Source organism: Ischnura elegans, chromosome 12, assembly GCF_921293095.1.
Source record: "Ischnura elegans chromosome 12, ioIscEleg1.1, whole genome shotgun sequence".
Lineage (NCBI taxonomy): Eukaryota > Metazoa > Arthropoda > Insecta > Odonata > Coenagrionidae > Ischnura > Ischnura elegans.
This window is the reverse complement of record NC_060257.1, coordinates 21,142,781-21,157,369: the sequence shown is the minus strand read 5'-3', so window position 1 is coordinate 21,157,369 and position 14,589 is coordinate 21,142,781. Positions and strand designations below refer to the sequence as shown.

General features: G+C 38.2%; 1 protein-coding gene across 2 annotated transcripts in view; it reads left to right on the top strand.

Moving 5' to 3' along the window:
* The window catches only part of LOC124169222 (cyclin-dependent kinase 4), a 30,880-nt gene extending 18,683 nt beyond the window's left edge, over positions 1–12,197 (top strand). For both annotated transcript variants that reach the window (XM_046547755.1, XM_046547754.1), the window contains 5 exons: positions 667–808; positions 2,900–3,067; positions 4,840–5,000; positions 7,304–7,439; positions 11,741–12,197. In XM_046547755.1, coding sequence (XP_046403711.1) covers positions 667–808; positions 2,900–3,067; positions 4,840–5,000; positions 7,304–7,439; positions 11,741–11,974 — 841 coding nt within the window. In that variant the 3' untranslated portion in view covers positions 11,975–12,197. The remainder of the gene's footprint in view (positions 1–666; positions 809–2,899; positions 3,068–4,839; positions 5,001–7,303; positions 7,440–11,740) is intronic.
* Positions 12,198–14,589: the final 2,392 nt, after the last annotated feature.

Below are 14,589 nucleotides of genomic sequence, written 5' to 3'. Positions count from 1 at the left end.
TATCACCATGTCTACTTTACGATGTTTCTTTTGGACAATGCCTCTCATTTAATAACATTTTTTTAAATTTTCTAATTCACTATCACTTATCCACAATTTTTAGGCGGTGAATGTTTATATTAGTGTGTTCTACTGTCATCTGTCCTGGTTTCACCAATAAATGAAATGCATCTCCTTCTCTCAGGCTTGTTGAGCTCTCTTAGATGTCACATGGCAACTAAGAATGTTGGTGGATAGATATTGATAGTGGAAATACTGCCTCTTAAATTGAAATTTGAATACCTTGGGACACAGGCATTAAATGCAAGCACCACTATAAGATAGCTCAGAAACCAAAATATGCAGCATTTTGCTGCTGGCTACTCTTGCACAGGGTTAAACACTACATTAGTGTAAGTTAGAGGTGTATTTGTTTTGTTTGATTAACCATTAAATGGATCATCTGACTGTCCCTTCCCTGGCAAGTCCCCCAAACACTCCGCTACTCTTTCTATCTAGCCTTGTAGTTTACTATTAACTATTTAACTACTATTTAACTAGTTTAAATGTAGTATTATGTTAAGTGCTTTCATAGTGACTGTGAGTCAATTTTTCAGTGGCCTTTGGTACGTGCACCATAAGCCGTCCTTGCTAACTTCATTTAAGTATTTTTTTTTTTTTTTAAAGGCTGCTGGATATATGCCATGGTCAACAAAATGAAAAAGACCAGCTCCTCACTCTCTTCTTGGTTTTTGAGCATGTTGACCAGGACCTTTCATCGTACATAGAAAAGTGTCCCGCTCCAGGATTTAGCGAGGAACAAGTAAAGGTAAAAGTGGATACTAAACGCTATCAATTAATAATGCTATTTGGTGAAATTCAATGTGTATATTCTTCTTCTAGTTGTAGGTGGAGAGTTTTGTTTTTTTTCAAACTACTACGTACATGTCTTCATTTTGCGTATCTTTAATGATGAAATGATGGAAATTTTTTTGAGTACATAGCCTCCTACACTGGACTATTACAAAATAAAATTATAAAAGAACTGTGATAAATATTTAAAAATTAATTATGTATTAACGTTGATAACCATCTACAACAGCATTAGTAGCAGAAAAGTTTTTGAGTCAGTTCTTGCTATAGCCCTCTAAAAATATCATCCACAAATTTCTTGTCGCATTTAATTTTATTTCCCATGTTTTACCTGTTTTCTGACATTCTTTGGAAAAGCTCATAAACTGAATGAAAAATTTTTGACTCCATGCACTGGAATGACGATTCTATCTCGTCATGAACTGGATGCCAAATACATAGCACAATGATGAGTGTAGCTCATCAACAGATTTTCATAATTTTAGCACTATTTAGGGGAACAATGTGTACAGTGAGTCCTCGTTTAATGTTGTTAATTCGTTCCTGAAAAACTCAACGTTAAGCGAAACAACGTTAAACGATGCAGTGTTCCCCGTAAGAAACAATGTATAAAATTTGAATTGGTTCCTAGCAATCCATTTCTTTGTAAAGAATCCAGAATTTCCCGGGCGAGAATCCAAGGAGGCCAATTATCGGAGCCGTAACTTTTAAGCAGACTTCATGACCAATCGGGAGACAGCTGAACCAAAGATATACATTAGAAGGCCAAAATGAAAAAAATCTGACACTCGGAAGCACGAGGATGAAGGGAGAGTCACTTTTCGTGATGTTATGAATTCTTTAACCCGGCGGAAATCGCGAGAAACATTATTCACTTCAGCATGATAACGATTCATGCACAGCGCAATGATAAAAGGTTGGGAATAAGGCATTATTAAAAGAAATATACAAACTAAATTGAGAAAGTATTTCAATGGCATAACATCGATATTTTCAGTAACAGAAGAAATTTTAATTGTAAAAACGCAACCTGAAAACCTAAAACTCGACCAATCTCTCCAGCAGTTGGACCTTCTTCATTTATTTTAATAATATCAAGGTTTTGTTCTAATGTCGCCGTTTTTTCTTCACGTCTGAAGAACCACCAGGATAGCCACTCATCCTCGTGGACATTTTTTTCGGTTGGAGTCAGAAAAATGTTCGGATAATGGGTAAATGAGGCGATAATTATACGCTTAGATGCATATTTAATATGTGCTACCCACGCCAACCTTTTCTGTCAAACGAAAATTATCAATTTCATTAATATAGTAATTTTTACTATACATCAGATGCGCTTGCGTCCTATTTGCCATTCAATTTTTTTTCATCGCTCACAATTTGAACAACATTATCACGAAGCAACAACGACGTTGAATGATGAAGGGTTTCAATTTTTGGACAACGTTATCGTGAAACTACGTTCAACGGGACGACGTTAAACGAGGACACACTGTATATATTTTGAAAATTTAACGATGGTAAAGCATCCATAATGTTCGTAAAGAACTCATATTTCATGAAATATGATTCATTGGAAGGAATAATATTTTATATGAGTAGCGATAGCTATGTTCTTATGGGAAGAGGATTCGTTCGTGAACTAAATGAAATACCTAATATTCACTTTTTATTATACTGTTCTATGTTGATTACAAACTACAAAATATCATTTTACTACCTACCATTCCATTTAAAAAGAACCACCGAAAAAATGAATTGAGGATAGGAGCACGATATTCAGAAAATATATTGAAGTGGAAGGGGTTAATGTTGAATGTGACACCTTGTAGTGACTTCTTATCATATGTTTTATTCGCAGAGAACTGTTCTAATCGTTACAGGCTGTAAAAGGGAAAATAAATGGCAGGTGGTCATTTAGTGTTTATAAATTTGTCCGGGCACCGAAAAACCTTTGATTGCACCAGGATTCTGCTGTGTTTACCATTGCCACCATGCTATTGCACTGTGATCATCTCTCATGGGCTCTTATCATATCTCCTGACAGGACCTTATGCGTCAAGTGCTGAGTGGTGTGGACTTCCTTCACAGTCACAGGATAGTGCACCGTGATTTGAAGCCTCAGAACCTTTTGGTGACATCTGGGGGGAGGGTGAAGTTGGCTGACTTTGGCCTAGCCAAGACGTACGATTTTGAAATGAGGCTAACGTCTGTGGTGAGTGTATGAAATAATTTTATCTGGGTTATCATTGATCTGTAAAAGACGGTGAACTGGAAAGTGTTGGGAATTTTACGTAGCCAGTGTGTGTTGTATTTCAAACCTGCCATGTGAATGGCTGTGAAATACACATGTTAGCAACCTCAAGTTAACCTCTAGTTAACCTATAGTTAACCAGTAGTCAATCTGTAGAAATCCCTCTTGGGCAGAAGCTGGGTAGGACCTGCTTCAGAGGGGGAATAGAATTCCTAAATATGTATTACTCACTGGGGATAAACCTAAATCAGGTAATAGTTAACTTTTCAATTGAACTGGTTAGTGGCCATTTACTTTAACCCTTTGCGCTGAAGTGATGGGTATAGCTCGTCATGAATTTCTGAAGCCAAATTGCACAATGACGAGTCTAGCTGGTAATGAACTTCTGATGCAAAAATGAAGCAATGATTAGTGTAACTCATCATCAGATTTTCATAATTATAGCACTATTTAGGGGAACGTCTATATACTTCTTATTGTATTTCAGCTTAATTTGCTTGGTATCTGAAATTGTACATGGCAAAGACTTAGAATGTCTGGGTTTTGTAAAAGTCCCATTTATCAATAAGGCCTTATCAAGTCTACATCCAGTCATGGAAAATGAGCTCAATTATGCACAATAAATTGTTGTAAAATATTTTATATATAGTTGTTTCAGGTGTGACTGTATGGAATCTACTTAACACAATGAAAATTAAAGGCAACTTTATAATTCCACTTAAATATTTAATGTATGACCTAGGTTTCAATGTGGCATGTCATCTAGGTGAAAAGAAACGAAAGTTATTTTAAAAGCTCTATTTACAAAGACTTGTTATCTGATCAGTTGCAACATATGAGGAGTGATTGTTTTTCAACCTTTGAAAGCTCAGCAAAAACACCATACAAGTGACAGGCGGGTACTGCGCAGGTAGGGCAACTGCATGTCCTCCGTGCTACACGCCCTAGTTGTTTCTTACAGTAAGTTGTTAGTTTAAGGCTTGTAGCATTCTCATTACTTCAGTGCCTTTAATTGAATTCTCCCGCCAAGTTTGCACTGTGGAGAGACAGCCAGAAAACTCGCCGAATGGTTTCAGCATTGACATGTCTTGACCTTTATGCGATAAAAGAGAATTTTTAAAATTACCATGGCTAGAGTGTGAGACAGTGTGAAAAATTACGTCCATTCCCATTCAAAACAAAAGAAGAGACATGCTGACTTCTGGAAGTGTTCTGATCCATGACAACACCTGTCATCTCACCGCTGATGCAGCTTAATTGCTCCTTGAGCAATTTCAATGGGACATTTTCGATCAACTTTTGTGCAATGCTGACCTAGTGCCGTGTGACTTCCATCTTTATGGTGAAATGAAGATGTGGCTTGGAAGGAAGTTTTTTCAAACGGACAATGAGCATCAGGACAAAGGCAAAAATCATTGTAAGTCATTGGCGACAACATCCTATGAAGAAGATATAGTTAAGCTTGTCCAAAGGCACGACCAATTACTCATTTGCCGAGGCGTTTATGTCGGAAGGACACCACAAGTGTGCTCAACATTTAGCAATGAAATAATTTTCAATCAATCACTTCATCTTCTGTTGATGACCCATCGGAGGTTGAAAAAAAAGACCCTCGTATTATAAGGATTAATTAAGAATTGTTTGGGGCCTTCAAGAATGTGGGGGACCTAAGCCATAGTTAGTGTAGCTTATGCCCTAAATACAGCTCTGATATTTTTCTCATTTTTGAATAGGTGGTTACTCTCTGGTACCGAGCACCTGAGGTACTTCTTGGGCTTCCCTATGCCACTCCTGTTGACATCTGGTCCTGTGGCTGCATTATGGCGGAGCTATTTCGCCGATCACCTTTATTCTCCGGTAATTCTGAAGGAGATCAACTGGATCGCATTTTTCAGTAAGTCATCGTGAGTCTTGTACCATTAGTCATTATGCTAAAGTTATTTTTGTGTTCATTTTGATGTATCTCCCGAGGCACAGTGAAATATTTTGTGCATAGTGACCAATTGCTACAGTAAAGGGAGATATGCATCAATCTCTGGACTCTGGCATGAACTTGCCAATTTGCCAAAAGCATTGTGTGGGTGAGTGAGGTTTTCTGCGTTGACCATATAATTTCTTTACCAGGGAATTATAGATAAAATATCTTCTTAATTTTCAAAGCATACTTAATAGTTTTTTAAAAATTATAGGTTATATTATTGAATAACTTATAAAGTGTTTGTGTTGGACATGAAAGACAAATTTATGTGCGCTAAGGAGGTTTAGCAGGAAGCTAAATGGTTTTTCCATGGCATATTTATCCCTGTGGTAAAAGGAAGGCTAATAATGGAAAAAATGTTATTTGCATAGAGGTATTGGAAACATTCTTCTGAGTTTAAATTTTTATCAGTAGATGATGGTATTTTTTATGAAATCACCTAAAAAATTCTTTCTAATTTGGTTTTTCTCTGGCCAGGACAACATTTTGTACAAAAAAGTGCTGAAATTCAAATATTTACCAAACAAAGTGCATTTTGCTCCATCGTTGCAATATTGCTGTTGCCAAAAATTAAGTGAATCTACCAATAATATATCAATGTACCAAGCCGGATGCAGATCTAATTTTTTCAGCATCTAATTCAAATTTCATTACCTGTTCCAACGTAATATCGTTGAATATTAGGATACATATTATGTTCTTGATCCGACCATCCCAAGTGGTTACATTGGCACATATTAAGTCAGCAAAGTCACATACTATATATCTTATTTATTCAGTTCAGTTAACATGCAGCAATATGTGCTTGTAATTGAAAAGTAACCTTAACCAATCACTGTAACTTAATCAATACTTTCCTAGTCTCTGCTTACTGTATAATGCTCTCAGTAATCCTCAGTGAGGACATGTTGATTATAGGGTCGGGTTGGTGTGATTCTTAGTCCTCAGTTAGTAGAGTAGTTAAATACAAAAGAGTTTTAATCAGTATTGGTAAAGATATACCGATATCCTCGATGTTAGGTATCAAATGGAACAGAAAATTATGGGAAAATATATTTTATTTGTTTTTTAAATTTTGGCTGATGGAATAATTTCATAAATTTTCTGAATTACTCCAAATCTGTTCCTTCATGGGTGGAGTCTTCAGGAAAAGGGTTTGGAGGAAATAGCAAGGGTTATTTGTCTGCTCTGCCCATCACGGCAGAAAAAAGGCTTAGGCCTCCTTGGAAAATTTTCCCACACAGAGTGGCAGACTTGTGATATATGTATTGCACTTGAATCTGAAGGGTTTTAAAAATTATTGGGTTGGGAAAAAATTATGTGGAAGGAAAAGATAAGTTAGCTCCAATATTCCTAATTTTTCAAGTCTTTTAAGTCCCATAGTGTTAAGGCCTGGTTACACGGTACATTAACGCGTACAAGTTAATGTACATTTGCGTGAATGATTTTGGTAGACTGGAACGAAACGTGTACGAATGCATGAACCAAATTAGAACAGGTTCTATTTTCTGTGCCTGCATTTGCACAAGATGGGTGGTTACACAGTGCATTTTGGTGTTCATACATTTAGACATTTACCTGTATGTGTTAATGTATTTGTGTAACCAGGCCTTTAAGAACTGTGGGCAGTGAGGAACTTGAGTATTAAGTTGACCTTCAATCTGATTGTGAGATTTCTGTGGCCTTTCTCCACATAAACAACTAACTGCTTTCGGGCATTCATCCACGTAGTTTCGTCGAAAGGCAATGACAGTTTCTTTAGCCATTTTGGCGGCATCTTCAGGTCAGAAGTATTGATGCATTGAAATTGTCCTTCTTATATAGGAGCTTGAATGTCGTAGTTTGGCTCTGATTGGTCAGTTTAATCACTGGAGAGCCTTGATTGATCCTTGATTCTTAAAATCTTTTTCCAGTTTAGCTAACACTTGGATCCCTTTCCTAGTTGGTTAACACTTAGATAAGGATCTTTAGAATCTTTAGAATCAAGGACCAATCCGAGCACACTTGAGATTAAACTGACCAATGAGAGCCGACCTATGACACGCAAGCTCCTAGATGAGATGGACAATTTTGATGCATCGATACTTCTGATCTGAAGACGCCAGTGGGATGGCTGGAGTAACTGTTGTCACCTTGTGACAACACAATGCGGAGGAATGCCCAGAAGCCATTACTAATGTGTTAAGTTGACGTCATTGTGTTTCACCGTTTTCTTGCAGGGTGATTGGAACACCTCCAGAGTCCAAGTGGCCGCAGAGTGTGAGCCTTCCCTGGAGTTCGTTTGGGCCGTACACCCCCACACCGCTGTCACAATTAGTCCCAGAAGCTGGTCCTCTTGGAAGGGAGGTTCTTCAGGTAACTGCAGTGTGTTTTATAACATTTGTTTGCTTTTTTGCAGCAAGTAAGTTTGGATGAATGGTTAAAATAATTAATCCAGTGGACCGCCACTTTCTACAGCGATGGGCTTAACTGAACCATAAATTCAACATGCAATCTGAGCTAATTTTGTGTGCGCTTTGTAAAATTTCAAATTTTGTGGATTTTGAACTTTTTATGTACACCCATGTCTCGTATAGCGCAAGGGATGTGTTCCTTGGGGTCTTTGCACTATACGAATTTGCGTTATACAAGAGCGTTTTAACATAAGGAAGATAGGGATGCGTTCGTGGTAGCATAGGTGTTGGGTGTCTAATACCCTCTAAACCATATATATTCCCATAAATAGCCTTAAAATACCTTATTTATATAAATTTTATCATTGAAATTATCTTTAAAGATAGTGGGCTCGCATTCAAAGACTTTTATTCAGGTTAAAAAAAATTCATGTGTGCTTTTGAAATTCCCTCCTGTCGTGTGGGTAGGCTAACATCTGCTATCTCAGGGGTTCGTAATGCATTGCCTGCAGTTGACGATTTTTCAAACCGTCTAAAAACAACTATAGTGTCACCCAGGCCCTTTTGTCGCTCATCGAAATGATAGGAAAATGCTTCTTTGAATGCCATTTCATTGCCAGTGGAGTTGATGAATGATAAATCATTTTAAATTAAAGTCCGAGGCATTAGCAGCTACGTGAAACAGTCTTTAAATGCCTTGAAACCTGACCCATGGATTTGTTCCTCATCAACTCTGCTATCATTGTTATGAATGTGCTGAAGCTGACATTGCTGTGTAAGTGCACATCTGTTTGCAGGTGGTGTAAGTACATGAATTTGTTCAACGATTATGGGCAGGAACATGGATATTTGCGACTGTAGCTCAAAGAGTGATTTTTTTCCTTATATCAGGAATTTATCTTTTGCCACTAATGCCTGAAATATCGGGCAGTACGTTTCTTGACCCGGGAGAAGAAAGCTGAAGATATTTTGAAATAAAGCTGAAGATTCTCTTATGCAGGCGAATGAATGCTGTAAATATCTGGCTCCTTGCTCTCATGGCGGTCACGGGAATGCGAAGTCTTAGTTTCGGGACACGAAGCAGCAGGACTAAGGCCTTACCCTCAAAATCCAGGATACCCAGTGAGGTTTCCTGACGCCTCGTCTTATATATATTACCCCTCTTTGTGTTAAGGAGCCACAATCATTTGCTGTATTTCTCCGAATATAGTCCCCCTCCGAATATAGTCCCCCCCCCCTAATTTTGAGGCTTCAGTTTTGGGAAAAGTTAAAAAAAATGCATTTGAATATAGTCCCCCCCTTTACTTTTACCGCAGGCACTTTTGGAAAAAAAGGGGGGACTATATTCAGACACATACGGTAATTGTTTATTCAGTCACTTTAAGAAATAAATATCTGTTCCTCTCTCAAAAAATATAAACTAAGAATCGAATCTTTTGAGCAGCATTCGAAATTTGTTAACAAAATTCTACCATAAATATTAACTTTCAGTGTAAACATCAACATGGAAATTATTGATGCATTTAATCTGTTAATATTGATGATAGAGCTTCGTTCAAATTTTGACATTGCACAGAAAAAAACGAGGAATTCGATTCTGAGTCTGCAATTTATTTGCAAGCAACAGCTATTCATATAGCTAATTCATGTAAACAAATAATAAGTTGACCGCAAACCAATGCCACTGGTAGGGTTGTAAACCTGTAAAGTAGGGAGCCCAACTACCATTGGAGGACCATTACCTATTAGGAGGGGTCGAAAAAGATAGGAGCTGAGAGTGTGTGATTATCCACAAGACCCTTCTTAATGAATGTTCTGCAAAGTACAGAGGGGACAGAAGAGTCTATTTGGGACTCGGTCCAGCAGTCACGCTAAGAAGGGAACTCCACCATGTCGAAAGGGTTGAAGTATGCAGAAATAAATTGATCATGTTAAACTCATTCACAAATAATTTATTATTGTCGATTTTTATTGAGTAGAAAAATGAAGGTCCTGTCATTTTTCGTTTTTCACTCAGTTGTCTACTTCTTAAGCTATTCAGGGGAAAAATTGGCAACCATAACCTTTCCACTGATAAGTTTATGATGTCACTGACTCTTGCCAAAAAGCTTAATGCATCTCAGCAAATCCTGGGCCTTGCTCATTGACTTTCCATGGTTTGTTGTTGTTTTCACTTTTGCTAGCTTTTCATTCCTTCAATGAGTGCTCTCTAAACAAGGAAATGAAGCAGAACCATAATAACTTCTCCAACTCATTGAAAGGGAGTGGCAACTTATGCGTTTCTTTATTTTAAAATTATGAGAGGATAGCTGAATGAGGAAGATATATTTTAGTAGTAACTTATCTTTTACTTTATTCACTGAATTTCTTAAGTGGATTATAATTTTGGGTCTCAGCGAATGACCACATAACAATTCCAAATTACACTTCTTGACTGCCATTCTAGAAGAGGAGCTACTTCCAAGAAATTAAGGAGGGTCAGAAGCAAGGAGAAGCATAAGTATGTATTCGAAGTTTGAAGGTTGGTTGATATTGGTGTTGTGAATTGTAAAAGGTACAATATGTAATGGTGTTGTTCATGCAATGCAGCTTTTCCCCCCAGTGGCTTTTACGTGACTTTTTCATGTATCATAGGATTTATTGAACATAGGGAAAATCCTGGTAGAGTGGAGTCTTTTCAAGAGAGATGTGAAAACTGTTGTGGAAGAAAGACCTTTGTCCACATGCATTTGTGTGGAATTATATTGAGATTTAGGATATTCAAGATGAAGTCAATATACCTGCTGAGTGCTAGGTATGTTTTAGCTGCAAAAATATTGAAGTCTCTGTGGAAAACTGCCTTGAATCAAATAGAGCATGTCATGGTAAGCAATATTTTATTTCCTCCAATGTAGCTTTTGTAGTTGTGTTGGTCCACATGTTCCAAAAGCATTATACACATACTGCATTATTCTTCATTAAAACTTTTGCGAGCACTCGTTATGTTTGATGAAAACTTTTGGGCTATGTTGCCGCATCAATTTTTGGGTGGCCCCAATGTTTCCCGACCGATGCTGGTCGCTTTCTTAAGGGATTCTCAAGACTTTTCAGTCAAGACAAGATTCAAGAGAATCCCTTGGGAAAGCGACCAGCATCGGTCGGGAAACATTGGGGGCCACCCAAAAATAGATGCTACGACGTAGCCCAAAAGTTTTATCTAACACATACTGCAGTAGTTCATAGAGTTAGTTCTTCTGCCAGTAATCTAAATACAGTACTTCAACTCACACCATATAGGAGGTGAGTTGAAGTTTTACTCGAACTAAGGTCTTTGCTTGCAAGCTATTAGTTAGTGCTATCTGAATATAATTTATTGTCTAATCGGTGTATTTAATTCATCTTAATATATAATGTTAACTTAGAACTTGAGGTGAGGGAGAGGTAAACCTAATGTGAAGGGATAGGGTTATGATGGGAAAGATGACTTTCCTTGTCGAAACCAAGGTTGGTTCACTAGACTATGTGGAATTAGGAAGTTAAAGCTTTTCATTCGTAGTAACTGGTAAGATATTTTTGACAGTTATTTTTGTGTGGACTGGGAAATGAATGACAGACCTTTGTTTTCTTGTACAATTGACTTGGGAATTCAGGAACCTGGATAGTGAAGAGGTTTGCCTAGTGTGCCCGGAAAGCCAAAGGCCCGTGGTTTAATTCCCGGTCGAGGGAAATTTTTTTTCACATGGCAATTCATGTATATTTCATCGCCATTCATGTGGCAGGCTTCGAAATACTTCACACACCGCTAGACGCGGCTTTAGCTCAGGTATGAGTCTCTCAACAGGTTTTGACTTCATTGAAGACCTATCTCCCTCGCATTGCCATCCGTGATGGACCGCGAGGGCCTAACATCTAGTATCAGGAGTCTCTACAATTGCCATGGGAATTTAGGAATTAAGATAGCGTCTCCACAAGGACGCTTCATGGAAAGGATGGAGATGGAAGGAGTAGGATAGGGAAATCCCAACACTGTCGTCAGGACGACGTGGGTCACTGCCAGCAAAACCATAATTTAATTTTTCTACAGAAAGGAAATATTTCCCTATGGAGATGAAAGACCCTATGATTTTCCATAGATAGTGGTCATCACAGTGGCCTGGAAAGCCAAAGGTTTGATTTCCGGCCCGGGGGAATGTTTTTTCTCATGGCAATTCATGTATATTTCATTGTCGTTCACGAGGCAGGCTTCAAAATGTTACTCATGTTTATTTTTGTTTATCTTTGCAGAACATGCTTACGTTTTCCCCGTTGGATAGGATTGGAGCAGCAAGTGCTCTTCAGCATCCATTTTTCCACCAAGAGGACCATCCAGATCCCAAGTGTAGTCACGGAGGTGTTCCAGCCAATCAAAATCAGTTCTTAGAATCTCAGGGCTGCATGTCAAGCAGTGTTAAGGACTCTCCTCTCCCTTCATCAAGCAATGCATCCCACATGATGATACATGGCCATCGTACTAAGTGACATGTGCGGCTTATTCAAAGTGTCCATTGGCATCAATGGAGAACTGTAGCCAACATCCCCAGTGTTAAATGTCTTATGTGGTGAAACAATTACTGAGTGAAAAAAGGAGGTGTAATCTCTATTGAAGGTGAAGCAATTGTATTTATTTTTGATAATAACATTCCTTTATTAAATATTACATGATAATAAAGAAGTGTATGGATTTTTTCAATTTGATTCAGCTGTGTCAGGAGTTTTTTTTTTACCTAGTTAATGATTTTCATGAAATACTCCGGCCAAAATCCTTCCTCATAGATCCTGCATACTAGTTCTAAAGCTCTTCTCTTACCATCCCATCCTAGATTCTTCAGGAGCTCACATGGGATATTGTCCATGCCCACTGCTTTCCAGAACTTCATATCATGAAGGGCTCTCTCTATTTCCATGCTTAAGATCCCTTGCTCAAGGTTATCCTCCACCACTGTTCTTTCCTCCTCTAAATTTAGTCTTTCTGGTCTGTTCTCTTTGTTTTACAGATCTTCCACATAGTCCTTCCATCTACCGAGAGCCTCATCTTGCATCCTAACCCTAACTCGTTTCTCCTGCAAAATTCTGCTGCTTTCTCTCCCCTGTAGTTCCACATTCCTAATCCAAATTCTCCTATTTCATTTCCATCCATCCCTTCCCAGACTGAGATGTTCCAGTCCACCACCACCAGATTTTGCTTGCTTGGGATTTCCCTGAGCTGTTCCCTGAACTATCTCCATGAGCTGTTCATACTCCTCATCTACTTCTTCCTCTCAATGATTACTAGTGGGCATGTAAACTTAAATCACTAAAAGGTTGGTGGGTTGTACCTCAATTTCTACCACCAGTATCCTATTGCTGACCTGATCTGTTTCTACCACTCTCTTGCCATTCTTCCCATTCAATACCACAGCTACCACTCGTTGACTTTCCTCCTCACCACTATACATATATAACACTGTACCAATCATTCCAGTAGTCCCCACTATCCTTCCACCTCACTTCGGATAGTTCCAAGATATCTCTCCTCCATGTCTCCATTCCTCTTTTTATATTTTATAGGTGTTATAGGTTATGCACCCTTATCATCGTGCTGACATTCCATTTCCTTACATTCATTGATGCCTTCTTCTTCTCCATCTTCTTGGTCTTCTTTTCTTCATTCTTGGATGCTGCTATGTAGTGACGATTAGTCTCTGCAAGGGTTTCGTGTGATGGCGACCTTGATAACTTTGCCGACCTCGCTACCGTGAATAATACCCTCCCTTTGAGGACTGCTCCCATTTGACGAGTTTCCGAGGCTCATTTGGTTGTACTACATGTTCTCATTGAAGAGATAGTTGTTAGGGTATCCCACTTTCATTCAAACAGTATTTTTTTCGTGAATCGTTCTCATAGATTACCTTTTGCCTGGCTCCTACACACCAGGTTGATGCTATGAAAAGCTGATGTTACATAGTATGTGAAATCACCATCCGAAACCTCTTTCTTGATACCTTGTGGGGAAACCTATCTCTTCTGTTATACATAATTGGGTCTCGTTCGTCATCTGAAAGGAGTGGAGACTGACAGAATGGTTCTAAAATACTACCTTAACCCTCCAGCGGGCACGCTGTGGCACAAAGTGCAACATTGTGCTGCTTCGGCCTCACGTTATTAATAGTAGTTGGTCAGTGAACCAAACGCACCTATTATTCGAACAAGGTCATGAATATACGCATCTTAAGTCGAGTTTTTCTTATTAATATCAGCGGAAAACCAAGTGTTGCACTAAGTGCCACGCGTGCCTGCTAGTGTCAGAGAATATGGTGCGCCTGCTGGAGGGTTAATCAGTAGAATACTCATTGTCAGTTCTGTAGTTAGGAAAAAAATTTAGGCGGTACTCAACAAAATTTGCCAGCAGCTGAGCATATATTATACATCTGGCCACGATTTAAATGTCTAACTTCAACTCATAATAGTTCCAAATTGTGCCATGACATAACTCTGAAAAAGTAAATAATCATTCCCGATTTTTTGTTCTGAAATCCATTGGACAATTTACAGTTGGGCTACTTTTTACAGATTTAAAAAGGTAGTTTAACTGGTGTGCTTATAGCAAGTTTGGATTTTAGGGGGTACGCCGTACCGGCCCAACTACAACACTGAGAATACTTTAACAGTGGTAAATAATAATAGCATCTAAAGGTCACTTTTTATTGTTAATAAATGTAGCATGAGTGCATATTTTAGAATTTTCACGAAATTGACATTTTTCATGTCTCAGTGGAACTTATGATGACCAGCTTGTCCAATCTAATTCCATGATGTATTACATATTTATTAATTAAGCTATCATCTTCAAATTTTAAGGGTGTAATGTTTGGATCCTGGTCAAAGTATAACTGTTCAAATGGGTTAAATCCTGAATTTGTATTGCCTATTATGCATGTGTAAAATTTCCTTATTTTTGATATATGACCAAATGTTGACCAGCACCTACGCCATGTTCCCTATAGATTCAAGATGATAGCTCAAGTTTTAAAAACCAATTTGTCACAAAAAAGTTCAAAATGCAACCGGTTGAGTGGAAGTGTGTGATGCAGCGGTACACAAATGAAGTCAATTGA